This window comes from Octopus bimaculoides, chromosome 7 (assembly GCF_046866305.1).
Source record: "Octopus bimaculoides isolate indiv1 chromosome 7, ASM4686630v1, whole genome shotgun sequence".
Classification (NCBI taxonomy): Eukaryota; Metazoa; Mollusca; class Cephalopoda; order Octopoda; family Octopodidae; genus Octopus; species Octopus bimaculoides.
Window position 1 is genome coordinate 59,501,166 of NC_142934.1, and position 22,063 is coordinate 59,523,228.

Here is a 22,063-nt window from a genome sequence, read left to right on the forward strand (position 1 = left end):
TTAAATAATTTGGCTGCTTATTTCTCTGGATGCTGTCAGAATGATACAGACATCTCACATAAGAACTCAATAACGTTCGAAAATCGATTAAGGTTGTTCATCATTCTTTCGGTCTGCGGAGAAATGGCTAAAATTTTCCCTGTTTATAATTATACCATATGTTACATATGTATTATATCATACCTTGTTACTGTGTGGACTAAGATCCCCGTTGACAGGTCGCTGGTATTTATAGTGTTAAACCCTTTTGGTGTGCAAATCAGGGACTCCTTCATGGAGTAACTTCTGAATGTGTTAAGTATGTAATCAGTTTGGCTGCTTGTTTCTCTGGTGACTATCAGAATGATGTAGACGACTCTGATGAGAACCCAATAACTTTCGAAAATTTGTTAATACTGTTCATCATATGTATGAAGGAAGGTTTGAAAATACAATTTTAAAGATGTTTATTCACTTGACCGGTTTCACTTTTTTAGAAAAAGATTGTCAAACGTTAAATGTGAAGCTTTGTATGAGCTTTGTTGTGTTAAGTACTGGTAATCACAAAAGTATTGAAATACATATATACATTCTTTGATAATAATAAGAAAATGTTAAAAGCAGTTTACAAGAAAGTATTTAAAAAAGTAATCAGAACGGGACTCCAAAAAGTATTTTGAGTTCAATAAAATTCATGTTTTGTAGAGGAATAACTGACCTGTCTTTCTGACATAAGACAAAATGTCAGAAAGACAGGTCAGTTATTCCTCTACAAGTTTTTGTAAATTCTTAAATATATCTCATTCTGTGTATATACTACCAAACAAACATGATTTTTATTGAACTCAACATACATTTTGGAGTCCAATTCTGATTACTTTTTTAAATACTTTCTTGTAAACTGTTTCTAACATTTTTTTTTATTATTATCAAAGAATGTATATCTGTATTTGAATACTTTTGTGACAGCCAGTACTTAACACAACAAAGCTCATACAAAGCTTTCCATTTTACGAAACCAGTCAAGTGAGTAAACATCTTTAAAATTGCATTTTCAAACCTTCTTTCATATATATATATATAATCCAAGAGAGTTAGGGGTTGAGGATCCAACCCACTAAGGGATAATACATATCCAATATACTGCTGGGAGGGTACCCAATTATTTTTACACCAGTGTTATACCAAGTGCAATAAGTGGGTGCGGGTACAAGGGGGGTACCCTAAATTTATATAGCAATAGGAAAATGGAGGGGAATATGAGATACTCATCAACTTGCAGACAGTGTATTCCGTTGATTAATGACAAAAAAGACAATATACAGACACTTATGACATACCATGTCATATCACCAATTAAGATTTCAAATTTAATGGACATCTAGCAATTGGAGAAGGAACAGAATCTTACAGCTGTTTCGGCCTAGTGTTGGCATGCCCCATCCTATCTATTTAACTCCAGTACACTGGAGTAATTAGTAGATGCAAATGGTGTAATGGGGGTACATGCATGATTCACTAGGCCACTTCAGAGATTTACAAAATTCAGTTCATGAATTTTGCAAAATTTATATACAAATATAAAAATATAAAATAAAAAATGGAAATATAAAAATATAAGGCATATAAAAACATCCAAAAAGTATATAAAGAACCATATAAAGAGTCATAAAAACTCATATATACATGCATATGCATATATACATTACCATATACAGATATACATGGATACAAAACCATAAACATATGAGTACATATATGTGTACTCAGATGCACATACACAGATGGCTGTACATGCATACTAAAATAGTCAACAGTCACTGTTACCACACATACCATACTTAATTTTTAATATTTATCAATCATACGGGGAATATAAATGATATAAATGTATCGTTAATAAATTAGATCCGTGGTTTTTAGCCATTTTTTGTCTATAGAACTCTTTGACTCCTATTTGACTCTACCAATTTTAAAAACATTGCAGGAATTGTATTAAAAAAATTGTTAAAATATTTTGTGTATTGAAGTAGTATAACCATTTTATTGCACATAAATTCGAACACCTAAATCTTATACAGAGCCCAAAGGCCATATGGACCCCGATTAAGAACCACTGGATTAGATCTACGATATTTCTCCATAGTTTATCAGACTTGCGATTATTGCAAATTTATGTCTTCGATTTCGTCCCATAGTTTGGAACGTGACACAAGAGTTAGGATGATAGGTAGGTAGGCATGTAGGTAGATAAGTAGGAAGGACGGTACTTCTATATTGAAATATAAACTTCCTGTATTAATATATTTGTTTATTCATATCTTCTCGCTAAAGGTATGGATTTTAACAAACTATTTGAGGTACTTTCGGCTTTTTGCGAGTGTTTTACTAATATATGTGTTTCTATACAGTCCTTGTCCCGCTAGAAAGTGCAATCAGATGTCATCAAACTACTCCCACCACCTTCAAAAAGTGCATAGCTGAGGTAACGAAGGAATTGTCTATGCAGTCGCTCGATCACAGCCATGGGGACATATTGGATGATGTGCTTTTCGATGCATTATGTCTGGAAAAAATACGATAGAATGGTCATTTCTGGAACACTTTTGATCATAGACCTGTTCCGTCGGGGCTTAATGAGGCTAGGCGAAAACATCAATGCATAATAAGTAAGTTAGACACTTTTGGTTGGAAGTTTAACGTTTTAGATAGTCGAGCGATTACGAGCGACAGTTAAAGTTATGAAAGTAAGTAAATAAAAGAGAGGCAGCAGATAAGCAAACACGAGTGAAGAAACAATAACTAAAGCATTGTGAAAACAAATATGTATATTTCTGTCTAGTAAATATAATTATTTAACCACGTGTGAATCTTAATCAAACGGAGACTGTTTGGACAAGTTACATATATTTACAAAACAACAATGAGGTTAAGTTATGCACCTTTTTGCATAATAAACGAATGTACAGTGAACAGTCGTGAATTGAAAAACAATGTCTCGCCGGCACTTGGTGGGAATATAGATTTTATATGTTATTTGGAGTACAGCATTTTAAAACGATAAAGGTTATTTTAAAAGAGATTTGACTGCTGGTTCATCAGGTCAAACTACTGTGTGTGTGCGTGCGTGCTCGTGTATGAGTGTATGTGTGCGCGCGTGTATGAGCACACGTGCGTACCTGTGTGCGCGCATGCGTGCGTGCCTGTGTGTATTTATTTATATATATATATATTTATATATATATATATATATATATATATATATATATATATATATATATATATATATATATATATATATATACATATATATATATATATATTTATATATATATATATATATATACTTATATATATATGTGTGTGTTTATGTGTGTGTATGTGCGTGTGTATGTACACACATATATTCATACATATATACAGCGTGCGTTCAAAAAGTATCCGACTTTAGTTTTCTCGCTAAAATTAATGTTGCATGGGCAAAATTCTTTGGATGAGAGGTAACACTATCCTTCCTGCGCATAGGTAAAAAATTTTCTCGCCGGTAGGCCACGTCAGTTCCCGGCTGTTACGTCTAGTGAGCGCTCGTTGGGCTTTCGTTTACACGCAAGACGACCGAACACATCGAGCAGAGACCATAAGTTCACGTCCCATCACCTGTGATGATGGTCTTCATGGAGTCTTGATTGTCGTTTGCACATTCCAGCATGTCTTGAGCGACTTCCACGCGGAGTCGCTTCCGCTGCTCCGCCGTCACCTAGGGGGCTAATTTCGTTGACAGTCACCGCATGCACAAATCCTCTGTTAAAATTAAATGCAATAATTCTGTACTTATTCCCACTTCGTAAGCAATTTCCTGCATTGTTACACGACACTTTTCTATTATTATTCACCAAACTTCTCAATCGGCTCCACGTTTTAGCTTCTGCATGGACTGCCTGAGCGTACCTCACTTTCCACTGAAGTGCGGCCAAGCTTGAAGCAGTTGTACCACTCCTATTTCTAAGTTTTGCCCATGGCCCCATCACCAAAGACCTGTTGAATCTTCTGGATGGTTTGAGGTTGAATATCACCAAACTTTTGGCAAAACTTGATGCAATATTTCTACTCCATACGTTTGGTGAAAACGAAAATCGACGAGCGCATACTACACGTCTGTATTCTAGACGAAACATCCGGGAAATGACACGGCCTACCGGCTCTAAAATTTTCGTGCATGTACAGAAAGGGTGGCGTTACTTCCCACCCAAAGGATTTTGCCCACGCGACATTAGTTTTGGCAGAAAAAATAAAGTTGGATACTTTTTGAATGCACTCTGTACGTGTGTGTGTGTGTGTGTGTGTGTGTGTGTGTGTGTGTGTGTGTGTCAAAGAGTACGGTGTTCAGTAAAAATATTTGTAAAATATGCAAAAACAAAGAAGTTGGTTACTGGTAATGAAATTTTTGTGTCGAAGAATAACTGATTACTGTGGTCTATATGTAGCCTTATATCAGAGTGTAGTAAATCTCTTATGTATGAAAGAAACTATTTTACCTGGTTGGTTGTTGGAAATTACTTTGTGTATATCGATGGAAATCACTGTTAGAGTAATGGTCTTTTTGTTTAAATTGTAAAAGACTCTGTCAAGATGTTATGCTTCTCTCAAGGACAAATATGACACCCTCTGGAGCTATTAATGTAGTTAAAGGTATGTTTAGTAACTGATCAAGTGATTTTTATATTTGTTAATATTTTCATCCTTTAAACTTCTGATATATTTGGATAATGATGGGATGAAGCGTCTTTGTGAGCGACTGAATGTCAACATATTTTGCGAAAATCACTTTTAAAGGGATTTGTAGTAAATCCTATGTAACTTTTGCTTTCACATTTGTTTGCAAGAATACTGTTTACTTGATAAATTTATGTCTTTGTAAGAGACATTTTGTTGAGAGAGAGAGAGAGAGAGAGAGAGAGAGAGAGAGAGAGAGAGAGAGAGAGAGAGAGAGAGAGAGAGAGAGAGAGAAAGAACAGATTTTGCATTTGCTGCATTTGCATAGAAGAAAAGTGATTTGCATTTTCGTACTAGAAAGTTTTCTTCTGTTTATACCGACTGTACAAACATATGTCGATACGTTTATTACTTTTTTGTTTATATGCATTCATGGTGTTTCCTTACTTCAATTGTTTGATAGTCAATAACCAAAAACCCAAAATTTCGATTCAAGAAGTTTCAGCTTGTAATAAAATTGCAGTTCATAAATAATAGACTTTACGTAATGAGTAATTTTCCATTTGTTTGTCGAAAGAGATGGTCACCAACCCACACGCGCGCGCGCACACACACACATTTATATATATGCATATACATATACATATACACATATGGAAAGAAAGAAATGATAAATAGATGTATGTAATTTTTCTCCTTTTAATTTAGAGTTAGTTTTGACCACCTACTTGGTAGCAAGATTGTGAAGGAAAGCATATTATTATGATCATCCTTTTAAATATGAAGAAAATCTTGCAGATTTTTATTGTTATAGATATTTTTGATCATTTGTAGCGTATGAATTAGGAATCAAGGAGTTGCATTTTCTTCCCCCAAGAACCTAAGTCCAGCCATACTTTGCTCCAGACGAGTTGGTACCTATCTTGTTGCTCCAATAATAATAGGTATGAGGCTGAAAGTATATCTTGGTCTATCGATGTTACCTTTCTCCTGTATTTTTCTGACCACACTGGTGTCCAGAGAGCAACTGACGCAAAACAATTTTCACTAATATACTTTTGATTCACCGGTTTCAATATAATCAACTTCGTCTGTTGGTGCTTTCTTCTTTTTTTATCCTGTTCCACATTGTTCTAGCCACTGCATCATGCCTCATGGGAAGATAATATCTAAGGGTCATTTTCTCATTGTTGGATTTAATGTGGTCCATGTCTTCAGTTTTGGCATTGCGCAACTTATATTTGTTGTCTGTCAAAGCCGCTCTGCGTTTTCTTGTGTTTCAATCTACATTTTTCACTTATTCTTTTCCTCGCCTTTCATTCTCTTTCATTATTTTTGTTGACTCCATTATTTCATGTTTTGCTCCATCTCATATTGTGCTTGAAACCGAAACTTTCATTTCTATAAGTCTACCGTGGTAAAACTCAGTGAAAGCTGAATAATTGATCTCGTGATTTAGATCAAGAACTATGTCAGTTGGTTTGTAGTAGTGATCCTCACTAAGCAGCTGCTCTAAAAGCTATGAATGGATGACATTGCAGTATTGGTCTTTAAATTTAATGTACTTCCATACAAACATCTGCAACTGTGCTAGTTTCCCGTGACGTTTGAGAAGACCCTTCCGTTCGAAGTATTATCTTCTCATTCCATGAAAAGATGTTACTTTGTTCTCTCCATAACTGTCATGTACTTTGTATGTAATTTTATATTCATTGCAAGCAATCAATCTGTATTTTGTTAGAACATCTGTATGTAGTATTCTGACTTAAATTTTAAAAGATTTTGAATGCATGTACTATTTTGCTCCCAAGTAGACAAGTGGCCCGAATCCTTGAAGAAAAAAAACAACTGTAGGTGTAATTGTCTGGTTTAACAAACTTTTGTGGCAAATAGATTAGAGAGAAATATTTTTTAATGCTTCTGGGTGCATGAAGGAAAAATAACCCCCGATTCTGAAACTGAACATAATTGATTATTGTTATGTATGCTGTTCTTTGATTAGGGGCTGTAATGTTAAGTCGTGATGGCAGAGTTGGTAGAGCACCAGACTATATTTACTTCTGTCCCATTAAGTTCTGGGTTCATATCTGACCAAGCTCAACTTTTATTTCGTAAATACGTGAGATAAATAGTAATAAAATAGTGTAGATTAAAGTGCTTGTAGCATTATTCCCTACAATATTTTGCCCTACAACTGATAATGCTTACTGATATTTGGTGATATTTAATATTGAACATCATAATATCTAGTTTCTTGGCCGTTATGGAAATCGTGTCGTGCATCTCGTGTCTACTTATGTCGAAACTGGTAGAAACATAATCAGCCTGTCAGTTTCTCAGATATGAGAGATTGAAGAAAGCTTTTAGCAAGATTTATTATTCTCAATCCTATTTGCTGTTTATATTAGGGAATCTATGCATATTTATAAGGTTTCAGAATGTTCTATAAATATACTTATGTTTAATAATTTATCAAGACTAATATCTGCTAAATCGTTTAACATCTGTTATGCACGTAATTGTTGCAGTAAGATTCACAATGCTTTCAGTATACACATATAATCATTAGCAAATACGAACGTGGGACGTAAGTGTGGAGCGATTACTCAATTAATATAGCGCTAGATGTTAGGGTATTATTCTCTCGTTCACAATTCTAATCTAAATTTATTCCAATATTTGCTTAACTCTGGTTATCTACAGAAATGAAAAGGATCTAAATAAGACAGCGTGGTCCTTGCCTCATTGAATGTGAATCAGAAATTATTAGATCTAACTTCAACATTCTTGGTGGATATGTTCACAACTTTTAACCACAAAATTATTTTAAGATAACATTAAATATACATTTTAATATAGAATTAGTAACACTATGTACGGAGGCGCAATGGCCCAGTGGTTAGGGCAGCGGACTCGCGGTCGAAGGATGGCGGTTTCGATACCCAGACCGGGCGTTGTGTGTGTGTTTATTGAGCGAAACACCTAAAGCTCCACAAGGCTCCGGCAGGGGGGGGGTGACGACCCCTGTTGCACTCTTTCGCCTCAACTTTCTCTCACTCTTTCTTCCTGTTTCTTGAGTAACGCTGTGATGGACTGGCGTCCCGTCCAGCTGGGGGGGGGGGACATACGCCATAGAAACCGGGAAACCGGGCCCATGAGCCTGGCTAAGCTTTGAAAGGACGAATAATAAAAAAAAAAAAGAACACTATCTACACTCAATATGACCGAATGATTAAGAAGTTCGCTTTACAACCATGAGGTTTCAGGTTTGATCCCACAGGATCGCATCTTGTGCAAATGTCACAGTTTATAACCTCAAGTCGGTCCGTACTTTGTGAGTGGAACTGGATTGACAGAAACTGTACAGAAATTCATCGGGTGGATTGAACGTATAAGTACAATTCAAAAGATACAACTGTATCGTATCTATGTCACATTAACTCTGCCTAAGAATCACTTTAAGGATACACGTATCTGTGTAAAGCTTGGTTGTTTATACGTTAATTCAAGGGTGAGTTATTCAGTTGACCAAGAAACTGGTTTACTCATTGTCGAATGACGGAGAACCACCATCAGAGTTACGGAATTTAATATCGTTATTTTGTGTTTCGTTTGCAACTGTACTGTAAGTCTGATTAGCTTTCTATGACTCCAGTATTGTTAAAATATATACCATTGTTGTTACTGTTGTTGTTGTTGTTGTTCTAGTAAAGCAGCCTTATGACAATCCTATTTTTCATATCCTATATTCCATTACTTGTTTCAGTCATTGGGTTACAGTCATGCTGGGGCACAGCATTAAAGGGTGTAATCGAACAAATCGATGTCAGTATTTATTCTTTTTAAATATGATACTTATTCTACCGGTCTCCTTTGCCGAAGCGCTACATTAAGAAGATGTAAATAAACTAACACCGGTTGTTAAACGGTGTGGGCTTAAACACAATGTTGAACACAAACACACACACATTCATATATATATATATATATATATATATATATATATATATATATATATATATATATATATATATATATATATATACATACACATTCACACACACATATATATACATACACATTCACACACACATATATATACATACACATTCACACACACATATATATACATACACATTCACACACACACACACACTCATACATACATACATACATACATACATACATGTCCGCCAAATTCATTCGTCAGCCTGAAACTATAGTAGAAGACACTTATACTTCCTTGTCCTTACCTTTGTTTGAGATTTGGTGGATATACTTAGCAACTATCTGCATCAGTGTGGGTCGTATCTGTGTTGTTACAGATGTTTAATCAGATGACATCTCTGATTGAGCAGGCATGTGATCAAATGCATTCCAGTCGTAATCAGGCCACCTTTTCTTAAGTGCAGTGAACCCAGGTCCACATTACATATTGTGTACCTTTTGAAGGCGAGTGGTTGAGATATGAAAGAGGTTTGGTTGCTATTTCTAATAGACTGAGCACCACCATAAAGACTTCCCATAGTCTTGCTTCCCTAAATAGATGGTACATTGAGGGAATTGTTAAAGCAATGGACTAAAAATTTTGCAGTTTGGAGGGGAATCTTTCCTGGTTCTTTGCATTTCGCCCGAATATTTTTTAGGTACTGCAAAAGTTACGGGTGCTGCCTTTCCTATCTCAGATCTATAATAAAAGAAGTCCAGTATATGTTGTGCCATTTGGGTAGAATCATAATCAGCCTGTCAGTTTCTCAGATATGAGAGAGTGAAGAGAGCTTTTAGCAAGATTAATTATTCTCAATCCTATCTGTTGTTTGTATTAGGGAACTTATGCATATTTATAAGGTTTCGGAATGTTCTGTAAATATGCTTAATAATTCATCAAGACTAATATCTGCTAAATTGTTTAATATCTATTATGCACGTAATGCGATATCATGGTTTGTGTATTTAAAAATTAACGATATTTTGAAATAAACGCAAAAAAAATGATTGACTTTTAGACAAGCATACAAACCTTTTTCGTTTGATGTTGAAATTCCATTTTTCAGCAAAATTTCTCTCAACACAAGAAGCTAATGAAATACTCCAGTTTACAGTAAATATTTCAATTATTTCGTTAGACTTTAGCGTTGAGTTATAAAATATGACAGTCTATATTTATAGTTATATCAGATACTGCCTTGTCACCGGAGTCCGGGGTTTGGAAATTTACAGGTATCTTTCAACGTTTAGACCTTCATTTAGCTACAATTAATCACCTTAGGGTGAAAACTAACTTTGTTGCCTGAATGTTAACAATGATATTATAATTGAAATATGTTAACTGTCTGAAACTACCAACATGGCTGTAAACTATTATTTATTCTTACTTTTCTTTTTTATTTTCAGCTTGAAAAGAAGACTCACAATCAACACAAATCGAACAGCGAATCGAATTTCTTCAGTTCTTCGCCGACCATCTTCCAAGCGTGTTCTTACTGGTCCTCGACTCAGACAAACTATACGACCCTGTGCAGACGCCTGCGAAGAGCAAGGATTGTTGTCTGCCATCGAAAAGTGTCATCATGCATGTGTGATGAAGCATTTAATCGGAGGAGATTCCCCTGATGTAGGAACAACAAAGGATGACATGCCTGTAATTTTAGCTTGTAAAAATCCAGAGATTCTCGAACTTCTTTTAGAATTCGGATGCGACATCAATCGAACACCCAGAAGCGATAGTTCTATTCCATCAAAAAGAACAGCTTTGCATTTTGCTGCAGAGTATGGGTACTTAACAAGTGTGAAACTCTTAATTCATTACGGAGCTAATGTCGATGCTCATGATGCAAATAACATCACTCCGTTAATGCTGGCCTGGGACAAATCGCAGGACCATGTAGCAGAGTATCTCCTGAGTGTCTACCTTCGTGACAAAAAAGCTGGCTCTTGGGGACACCATGCTCTGATGCAGTCGTGTCAGAATGGTCAATTAGATTTTGTTCAAATGTTAATTCTCAAGGGACATGTGAATCCTAATGCACATGACCAATATGATGGTTCAACGCCTCTGATTGCTGCAGCTAAAATTGGACATATAGAAATTGTAAGGTTTCTTCTAACTCGAAACGTTGATGCTACATATCGTGATAAACTACGAAATTTTACGGCTGGGGATTATGCAAGTGTCAATGGACATCGAGAATGCTGGCTTGTATTGCAAGAAGCCTCAGAAGATCTTAAAGAAGATGAAATAGTGGTTGTTCAAACTGCAAATACTCCCCAAGAAAGTGTCAAATAAATCTAATATACCTAAGTATATGATACAAAACCTCTAAGAATTATTCAAAAAACACTTTGAAACATATTTACATGTGCTTGTGTCCATACATGTGATATATACATCGATAATTATTCATGTACAATCCTATAAATGTATTTAATTATTTGATAATGGGATGGATTTGCGAAATGACAAATGAGTGAGCTATAGTTAGCTATTCAAATCTGTACATTTAGAGAAAAGACTTTTGCATTAACGAAGAACGATGAGTGATTAGTTGGTTGGTTGGCTGGTTGGTTTCTTGGTCGAATGCTGTAGTCCAAGAGACAAAGTATAGCATCCAGCCAAGTAGGGTTCGACAAAAGTCAGTTATGTGGCTTATCTACTCGTGTACATGTGTTATATAATGCATTTTTTTTTCTTTTTGATTGGAGTATGTTTTATGCTTATTTTGACCTGCAAATTGTAAAACACACACACACACACACACACACACACACACACACACACAAAAAAAGAAAACGATATCGAAAATAAGTTGGGTTTTTTTTTTCATCTTTTATACATCAATTCACACTCAAAATTATACGGTCAAGCGGTGTTTTATTGTTCCACTTATTGTGAATGTCTGTAGCACATGAATTATAGAGCAATATTATTTTTATTTTTCTCCAAGAATCCAAGTTCAGTCATACTTTGATCCCGGTGGCTTAGTACGTACCTTGTCGCTCCACTAGTAATGGGTATCGTGCTGAAAGTATATTTTGAATACTGGATTAGTCTATAGACTATAGCTGTATCTCCTTCCTCTAGTATATTTCTTACCACACTAATGTTGAGTGGGCAGTTGACTTCCAACATAGAATTTTTTTTTCATTATTATGTCGTCCCAAACAGCAATATAAGGCCAGTTGCGTCTTAATTCGGACGCTGTTTTTATTCTTAGGTTCCACCAATATTCTTTTAACCCGCTATTCTCAATACGTTCATCTTTATTTGTAGCTATTTCTTTCTTTCGTATTCCATTTCAGATTGCTCTATCTACAACATAATGCCATTCAGTAAGGTAGTATCTAAGGAAATTCTCTCAGTTGGCAATGACACGACAAATGTCTTCCGTTTGGATTTTACATAGTCTACATTTGTTGTCAATTGAAGCCTTCTAAGTGTATTTAGTGGGAATTTCTTGCCGTGTTCTTGGTGTAGTTTATTCCTTCTATGGTCTGTGTTTTTCATTCACTCTAAGTGAACTGGTATATTTTTTCATCTTGATAGGATTAAATAGGATTCTCTCTCTCCCTCTCTCCCTCTCTCTCTCTCTCTCTCTCTCTTCCTCTCTCTCTCTTTCTCTACTTCCCTCTCTCTCTCCCCTCCCCCTCTCTCTCTACCTCCCTCTCTCTCTTTGTGTGTTCTGTTCAATTTTGCGATTACAATTTGTTTAAAGAATATACAGATCCGATAATTTAAGGTTCACACTTTCGGTGATATATTCGGGACCACACATACTCTCTTACTGAAACTTATCACATATCAGTTAATATTCGGGTTGCTATTACAATGTTCCCTGTTCCTCCGAACTTGCATAGTATATATTACATCCGCTAAGACTCTCCAAATTCACGTGCCTATCAGATTACTGTGACTTATGTATTATAGCTCTTCACCCTGCAAGATTGAACATAAACCTTTTTAAAGAATTCCTCATCCTTGGAGTTTCAACTCTGACCTCCTCTTCCTTGTCCACACGTTTTTCTATAAATGTCAACACGCACTCATGAACCGTATATCTGAGCAGAGCAAAGTAAAGATCTTTTAAAGTCTTGAGAACTGCCACTTTTTCCAGACTCCTGACCTTTTCCTTTAAAAACATTCTTTCACTTTTGACCTACTTTGATTTTATTTATTCGCGATATTTCAGTTGCCAGACCCGTAGGTTGCATCTAAGGCACTGCTTTTTAACTATTTTTATACCATAGTTCACTTCTCAAAAAACAACACGTGTATCCCACCATAAACTTACGTATTCAGAAGTTTTAAAGTTTTATTGCAAGTCTTTTTTCGTTTCTTACTTATTTACGTCCCATTCTGAAGTAATCCATTTTGAGAAACTCTGGTCTAGGGTTTATAAACCCTAAAATATTCTGAGTAAGGCTAAACGCACAACCTTATCTTGAATTAAACAGTTCATAACCTTTATGTTGTTTTATATAATACTTTCAGGCAAGCGTGTAAATGTGTGTTTGCGCGTGCGCGTATGCCTAAGTGTGTGTGTGTGTGAATGAGAGGTATTTCAGAGAAAGAAATACGTGCATGCAAGTCAATCGTTAAGTTTCATCAGCACAATTTAATAACTGGTCAGAAACCAGAAAACTACAAATAACGTAATTACGCGATGTCATGGTTTGTGTTTTTACAAATAAACGATATTTTGAAATAAACGCAGAGAAAAAATTTGCTTTACGAATAAAGTTTCATCGAAAAACAGCTTCATAATGTGTAATTTTCTTTATTTAAAAAAAAAATCGGATGAACAAAGTTTTGACACCACAGAAGCACAATTAAAGGCATTTAATGTGTTTTACTGCCTAATGAGTCACAATTTCAACCATAATATAATTATTTCGGCTATATTCATATTTAGAGAATATATATTAAATGCAATACTTTCAGAAATTTTTATCATTACCATCATAATGTTGTCCTATTTGGAAAGGCTTCATCTCAAGGTTTCTTATTTCTATATGGCTATGTAGCACCAGACTAGATACGATATCAGATCTCTTTAACTAAGGGTATCTTCATATACATGTGTGAGTGTGTATGTGTGCGTGTATGTATATATCCACACACGAGGATCGGCTAAAAAGTTCATAGGCTGACCAAGATACTCTCATGGAATGAAACCAAATGAGGTTTATTTTTCAACATAGCCCTCTTGCAGTCCCCACACTTCTTCCATCAGTGTTGCAGTGCATTGGTGAAGAAGCTTTCATCTTGTTGGTCTAAAATATCATTAACAGCAGATATGATGTCATCATCACTGCGATACTCGTTCCCAGCCAAGTGTTTTTTCATGTTGGAGAACAGATAACAGTCAAATTAGGAGAACAAGGAGGCTGATCAACCAGTTCAAAGCCACAGTCACGCACGGCAGCTATTCAAATCAAGGACTTGTATGCTGGAGCATTGTCCTGATGAAACAAGACCCCTTTTATCAGCTTTCCTGAGCGTTTGGTCTTGGCAGCCTTTCGTAACTGCTACAGTAAGTTGGCATAGCACTCACCATTGGTGATGTGACCCTTTTGAAGATTGTCAATAAACACCATGCCTTTTGCATCCCCAAAAACTGAGGCCATCATCTTCCCTACAAATGAAAAGACCTTGGACATCTCTTGAAAAATTGACGAGGGGTGTTTCCACTGCATGAATTGTCCGTTTGTCTCTGGTTAAAAATGATGAAACCAACACTCATCCTGGGTTGAGAAATTAAAAAATGTTCAAGGAAACTAGCTGGATATGTCTCAAACAATGTCAGATTTTTCTGTGATGTGATCAACCAGTTGCACTTTTGATCAGATGTCAGAAGGCGAGGCACCCAGCGAGCAGAAACCTTCGTTATGCCAAGGTCATTGTGCAGAATATACCCCAATCTCTCACGGAATATGCTAATAGCGTTGGCTATTTGATTTATAAGTCAATTACCTGTCATCCATCACCATGCGGTGAATATGATCAATGTTTTTGTCTGTGGTGACAGTTGCAGGATGTCCAGACGTTGGGTCATTTTCAAGACTCTCCTTTCCCCTCTTAAATTCAGCTACCCACTTTTGCACCATCGATAAAACTGGAGCGTCATCCCCTAATGTAGCAACCATGTCAGTATGAACGTCCTTCTGCAGATACATGATAATACAACGATGGCAATTTTTTTCATTTTCAACAAAAGTCGCTACCGGTTACTTTTGAAGTATTCTTTCAACAATCAGATGTCAGTTTACCTGGAAAGAAACCATGCAGTTATTAAAAAAGATTAGTTGAAATTAATGCATGCAAGATTTAGCCCTAGCATCACTCCTTCATAGTCACTCTTTCAGCCCACCCTCGTATGTATGTATGTATGTATGTATGTATGTATGTATGTGTGTGTGTGTGTGTGTATGTATGTATATATATATATATTTATATATATATATATATACATACATGCATATATATATATATATATATATATATATATATATATATATATATATATATATATATAAATAAATTTTCAACTCGAATCAAAGATAATAAACTACTTCGAACCATTGTTTACATTGAGTCTGGAACGGTTTGTTTTCACTCACCGAATCGTATTAGTTGTAACAATGTAGTCAAACCAAATAAAGGTATTTTGAAATCATTTAATATATAAGTTTCATGTCTGCATAAAATATGATAGGAAATGCATTCATTACTTAACACTTTCCACAGTTAAAACATTTCAAAATATATATGTATATATATATATATGTATGTGCATGCTCATATATATGTATAAGCGTATGTATGTATATAATGCCCACCAAACACACACACACATACACATAAAGGCGTAGGCATGGCTGTGAGGATAAGGAGGTCACTCCACAACCACGTGGTTTGAGGTTCAGCCCCACTGTGCAGTACCTTGGGCAAGCGTCTTCTACTATAGCCTTGGAACTATCAATGCTTGTGAGTGAATTTGGTCGGCAGAAACTATACGGAAATTTGTCTTACATATATTCTTGTGTGTGTGAGTGTGTGTATGTCTTTGTGTTTGTGTTGTCCCCAGTATCGCTTGACAAACCCTCCCATCCATCTCATCCTCTTACTTCCTCTCTACCGTCCTTGAACCTCTTGTGCCAGCAGTAAAGAGATGCTCAGCTCATACAAGTTAATCCATAAGCAGACTGGAGCATTTCATATGTTTCTGAAGCATTTTTGACCATCTAAACACAAAAATTTGTTGCATAGCTAGTTTCCAAATTTGTCTTCACGTCCTAACTGCATTCTGCAAACTAGTCAGCTATGACAAGCGGTGTTCAGAAGAGTGTGTTTAAAGTGCTGTTACAGCCGTCTCCTTTTAAATATATTGGTAGGAATTTTAAAAATATTAGTAGATCTGCTTATTAAACATATAGTAACGATATACTAAAATTACAATAATCTAGAAGTTATAACTGCCTCCCCTAAAAAGTCTGAAAACATCAGGAATGCACCTCGTAACTTGTGATAGAAAAACAAACAGGACATCCCGCCCCACGAACATCATTACCGATTAGTCCGCATAACGCCTGCATCATCCCGCTGGAAAATTACGTTTTATAAGTGTTTCGCGGTTCGTTCATCGTGGATTCTTTATAACGTTAATGAAGAATAAAATTAAATACTATAAAATATTTGTAAAGTATACACTTCTCGTGCATTATATAATCTCTTATAATATTCAGCTCAGTAAAAACTAACAGGAATATGAATAATTCATCTTCTTTTAGTTCACTATCTTCATCTAAAATACAATCTTTAAAATCTACCGTCAATTCATCGAGGTGTGACACATTTAAGATATTGCAATACTTGATTTATAATATAAAATAAACAATGAAAACTAAAAAGAATGAAATTATATTTAACAGACAAAATTAGTACCCTTCTAAGACAAGTCTGTTTGATCTTTAAAGAATATAAAGCAAAGTTGTATCCTGCCGGGACTTGAACTCTGAACGTAGAGTAAGAAGAAATACTGCGAAGCATTTTGTCCAATAGTAACGATTCTGGCAGCTGGCCTCCTTTCTCGTCTATTAACCAATTTAGTTAAGATAATAAGTTAATTTAATGCAGCTGTGGATGTTATTGTTGATGTTGAGGGTGTATTTAGTTAATGAAATCATAAATAAACTTAGTCAATAGAGTGGGTTAGACTGGACAAAAGTGTGTTGAGTCAGCATGATTGTTAATTTTTGTAAGGTAACGTAATTCCTAATGCTACAGGTGAAGCTCCTTTTCAGTTAATAGCTCTGCCTGACATTAGATATTTCCTTTTCTTAAAGCAAACTAACATGCTCCACTTTCTTCTTCCCCCGCTGTATAATAAACGCCGGCATAGCTATGTGGTTAGAAAATCGCATCGTAACTACATGTTTTCAGGTTCGATCACCCTGCGCAGCAATTTGGGCCAGTGTCTTCTACCAGAGCTTCAGGGCAACCGAAATTTTATGACTGAAATTTGATTGGCGGAAACTTCAGTAGAGGTCTCTTCCTGTTATGGAGTGAAGAACTGTTATTTGTTGCCTGGCTTAAAACCACCATTTGGCCCTTAGGTTCTTTTAGCGAATTAGTCTCTACTGCAAAGAGTTTCCAGTCTGGGAATTACCGCTACTCTCCACCAGGTTATAGAGATCATGGGCGCTGCTCTTCCACCTCTGACTGTGTATATGTGTATATATATATATATATATATATGTATATATATATATATATATATATATATACGTGTGTGTGTGTGTGTGTGTGTGTGTGTGTGTGTGTGTGTATGTATCTGTGTGTGTGTGTGTGTAATTGAAAAAATTTGGAATTAACAAGGAGTACGTTTGGACATTTAATATTAATCACTACAATTGTTTCTATGCAACGTAGTTTTCTGGGTGTGCAGGTACTTGATTATGCAACCGTTTCCCTGCATTATGAGATCTAGTTAAGGCGGCGAGCTGGCAGAAACGTTAGCACGCCGGCCGAAATGCTTAGCAGTTTTCGTCTGCCGCTACGTTCTGAGTTCAAATTCCGCCGAGGTCGACCTTGCCTTTCATCCTTTCGAGGTCGATTAAATAAGTACCAGCTACGCACTGGGGTCGATATAATCGACTTAATCCGTTTGTCTGTCCTTGTTTGTCCCCTCTGTGTGAGCCCCTTGTGGGCAGTAAAGAAATAAGAAACGTTAGCACGCCGGGCGAAATGCTTAGCGATATTTCGTCTGTCTTTACGTTCTGAGTTCAAATTCCGCCGAGGTCAACTTTGCCTTTCATCCTTTCGGGGTCGATAAATTGAATACCAGTTGCGTACTGGAGTCGATCTAATCGACTGGCCCCTCCCCCAAAATTTCGGGCCTTATGCCCAGAGTAGAAAAGAAATTATGAGATCTACTTGTGTTTCCTCAGACAATATGTAGATATTATCTCCGTAAGTTCAAATTCTCGGCTTCAAGAGCATCTTCTCTGTCTGTTGTGGCCTGAAGTTAGTAGTTATCACTGAGTTTATCAAAGTGTGCTGCTGCTGAAAGACCATTGGAAAACTGCTTTGAGTGTAGATGTAGTTTCTACGGCTGGTTTCTCTTCCTAACGTCAACCACTTTACAGAGTGCACTGGGTATTTTATGCAGCACCGGCACGGGTGCTTTTACGTGGCGCCAGCACGAGTGCTTTTTATGTGACACCAGCACCTACGAGCCCGCAAGATTAGGAACGCTCGGGTGGAGAAGGATGCAGGGGACATGCCTGTATGCAAGAGCGACCATGCATTTACTTAGCTTGACATATCTTCTCAAGCATAACAAACTGCCAGAAGTCTCGAACACCCGTTATCCCCTCTGTGAGGCCCAACATCTGCAGATCTTTTCTCACCACTTCGTCCGACGTCTTTCTGGGTCGACTCCTTCCACACGTTCCCTCCAGAATCAGAGCTCGGCACTTACTGATGCAACTGTCTTCATTCATACGTATTACCTGACCGCACCAGTGCAGTCTTTTCGCTTGCACAATTCATCTGATGTACCGTATTCCCAGTTTTTCTGTCAAATCGCTTACACTCTGTTGTATATGAATACTGGCATTATCCATCCAGCAGAGCATACTGGTTCCATTTTTTTTCAAGCCTTCGCATGTCTTCATTAGTCACAACCAATGTTTCACTGCCATGTAGCATAGCTGTTCGCACACAAGCATCATACAATCTGCCTTTCACTCTGACGGAGAGGCCCTTTGTTGCTAACAGAGGTAGTAGCTCTCTGAACTTTGCCCAGCTTACTCTTATTCTAGCGGCTATGCTTTCGAAACAGCCTTCACCATTGCTAACTTTGTAAACCTAAATAAGGGAAACTGCCTATTACTTCTAAGGATCACCTCCTGACATTTGAGGGAGTATATTTTTTGTACATTCCTGATGCTTAATGTACCTGCACGTCTTCCAAATGTAAGGACTACTTTTTCTGTGATACTGCTGCACCATTTATGTGTCCATAGCTTGCACTGGGTACACCATATGGAGTTTCTCCCGACACCTTTCCTACATATCGAGCAGAGCCATCTCCCTAAAGGGAGCTGAGACTTGTCTGTTTCCTACTTATTAGGGTTTGTGTGTGGAGAAAAGGAGAGGGAGAGAAAGAGAGAGATTCGATGTATGCCTAACATAAGCGTAAGATTATATGAATCTTATAATCAGTCGATTAAAAGAATGCCTGCACTGAAATTTGGACAATTTCGTAACACATAGTATGAAAAGTATTGCTCTGTCAATTCCGTCAATGGACGAGGCATGGTCACATTGTTAAAAAAGAAAAAAAAACATTTTTCGTCCTTTTAATGTTACAGAAACTGGGAAATAAACATTGTTTCTCCATAATACCTAATGTTCATGACAGGATTACATTAATATAGTTCTATTTACAGTCTGGGGTACCGATAGAAATAGTGTTATTCAATATCAATAATGTCATTGCAAAAACTATATCAGTCAGCAAGACAATTTTCCATATGGTGGATTAGCGTGTTCAAACTACCATCGGCAAATGTCACACTGTTTTTAAAATGACAAAGATAATCTACTTAAGCCCAGAATCTTACAACAGCATGTCTACAGAAGCAGCAACAGTAACAAAACAACACTATCAATTCTGATTAGAAATCTCCACAAAATAGCTATTTTTACTATTCTGCTTACCTTGATATAAATACGAGTTTTGACTTCACCAAAAGACACAGACCTCCTTTACGTGTGTAAAACGCACAAAACTAACACAGAATTTTTCTCGTTTTATTTATTGCCTTGGAAGCTGTTTAAATGCTGTCCACTTCACTTTCATTCTAATTAAATTAATTTCTATTCTCTCTATCAATTAATTTAAGGTTTGGTATAAATTTTAATTTAGGTGTCACGAACGAAGAAAAATAGTTTTGACAAAATTCATACACAAAAAAATATATGCGTTGTAGAAGATGCAAGGAATATTTATTGTTTTTATTTCATTTTATATTGTATACTTTCGTCTGAGTCACCACAACTTGTGTAATGTGTTTAATTTCAGTGTAGTTACTAAGATCTATCATTAGAAGACAAACAGGAGAGTAGAAGACAAGTTATAATTATGATGTATAGCAGGAAAATTGTACCTTCCTAATTTTGATCAAAGTTCAAATGTTATAATAGAGCAACGAAACGTCTGCTCAGAAGTTAACAATATAACAACCTACATACTTATCTGTCTATCTGTATATCTATCTGTTTATCTAAAATTGCTACTTTCCTACCTATTTATTTGTCTCTTTGTGTATCTATCTACCTACCTATCTATCTACCTACCTATCAATCTAACATCTCTCTAACTGTCAACTCTCTGTTTTACTACCGACTTACATCTCTTTCTCTAATCGTATATGCGTGCATCTAAGTCTCTTTCATTCTTTCCATTTATTTATCTATTTATCTATCTATCTATCTATCTATCTATCTATCTATCTATCCCTCTGTCTATCTGTCTATCTATTTAACTAGTTAGCAATAACTATGTCTTTGTGTAATTGTAAATAGCTGTGTATAAGTATGCATGTGCGGCAAATGACGCTTTTGCCTGTAGAAGTGGTCAAGAGAGTGTAGAGAAAGAGAATGATTTGGAAAAGTATGGAAGTGGGTAAAATCGCTACAGAAACAAACCAAGTGAACAGAAATGGAAATGATGTAAAGTATGCTAGGGTAATTAAATACTGACAAAAGAACATTACAGCCGAATTAAGGAGAACTGAAGTCAAGAGTGAATACAAGTTCACTCAATACATTATATACCTAGAGAACTGTATATTCAGTATAAATATATTTGGAATGCCTTTCATTCTATCTATTAATTTCGCAGCCAAATAAATTCTTATATACATCGAGATAGCAACATTTGGATTACCACAACTCAAAAGAAAATATATAATAATTAAGGGAAAAAATTATAAAACCAAAGAACGTTCATAGTCTTCAGAAGGGGTAGTTTAAATGACGCAGGCTGCTTGGTTACGTTATAAAAAGAATAAGAAACGAAAACCCGATAAAAAGATGGTAAGTTGCATTAAAATCAATCTTCTCTCAAGATAAACAGTATTTTTTTTAATCTTTTTTTTTTTTATTTCTGCTTGTTCTGGGGAGATGTGCAGTGTCAAGGAGAACAACACCAGGAAGGGAAGCGCAAGAGAGGGTAATGCAATGGAGGACAGTAGCAATAACACTTTTCAGGGTTTCTGAGATTAATGAGATGAAGGAGTAAATTATTCTCACACCTAAGACCTGGCCTAAAAGCTTGTATCGGAGCGGACTCTATTAAACCTAGCCAGGAACCAGGTGATGGTGTCAAACCGGGCAACAGATAGTATTATCAAATATTTTGATGTATTTCATTGCATGACTTATTTTTACACACATACACGCTATACTAAAAAATTGCACCTAACCGAGAAGTTTGAGTAGCACACTACCCACTGAAAAATAATCGGTTCGTATCCTAATACCGGTTGTGTAAATGGCCGATATACTTCACTTTTAAACTGCCCCTCACCAGCTGCTGCAAATGTATATCACACGGTGATAAAAGTCATCGCTGCTAAGAAGGAGAGCACAGTAAGATTGAGAAGTGTTTTATTACAGTGCAGTACCGAGTTAAACCATGAAGTTTGGTAGAGCGAAGGGCCCTACAAGCAGCGGCATAGCTTGAGTGTGTACCAACGGAGGCAATACTTGAGCTTGCCGCGCCCCTCCCAGCTTATACAGTCTTATACAGCAGACTCTGAAATGTCTCCGCCCTAAAAGCGTCAACTGGGGCAGACCGTCTCC

The 22,063-nt window shown here is 36.3% G+C and overlaps 1 protein-coding gene and 1 long non-coding RNA gene across 2 annotated transcripts in view; one reads left to right on the forward strand and one right to left on the reverse strand.

Moving 5' to 3' along the window:
• LOC106875909 (histone-lysine N-methyltransferase EHMT2) overlaps positions 1-13,444 on the forward strand; it is a 26,145-nt gene extending 12,701 nt beyond the window's left edge. The window contains exon 2 of the mRNA XM_014924225.3: positions 10,087-13,444. Within this exon, the coding sequence (XP_014779711.1) occupies positions 10,087-10,978 (892 nt within the window). The 3' untranslated portion in view covers positions 10,979-13,444. The remainder of the gene's footprint in view (positions 1-10,086) is intronic.
• LOC149134706 (uncharacterized) lies at positions 11,399-20,004 on the reverse strand. The gene is made up of 2 exons (XR_016242635.1): positions 19,916-20,004; positions 11,399-14,958 (listed from the first exon to the last, which is right to left on the reverse strand). It is a non-coding gene; the product is annotated as an uncharacterized LOC149134706 (long non-coding RNA).
• Between the last annotated feature and the right edge of the window lie 2,059 nt (positions 20,005-22,063).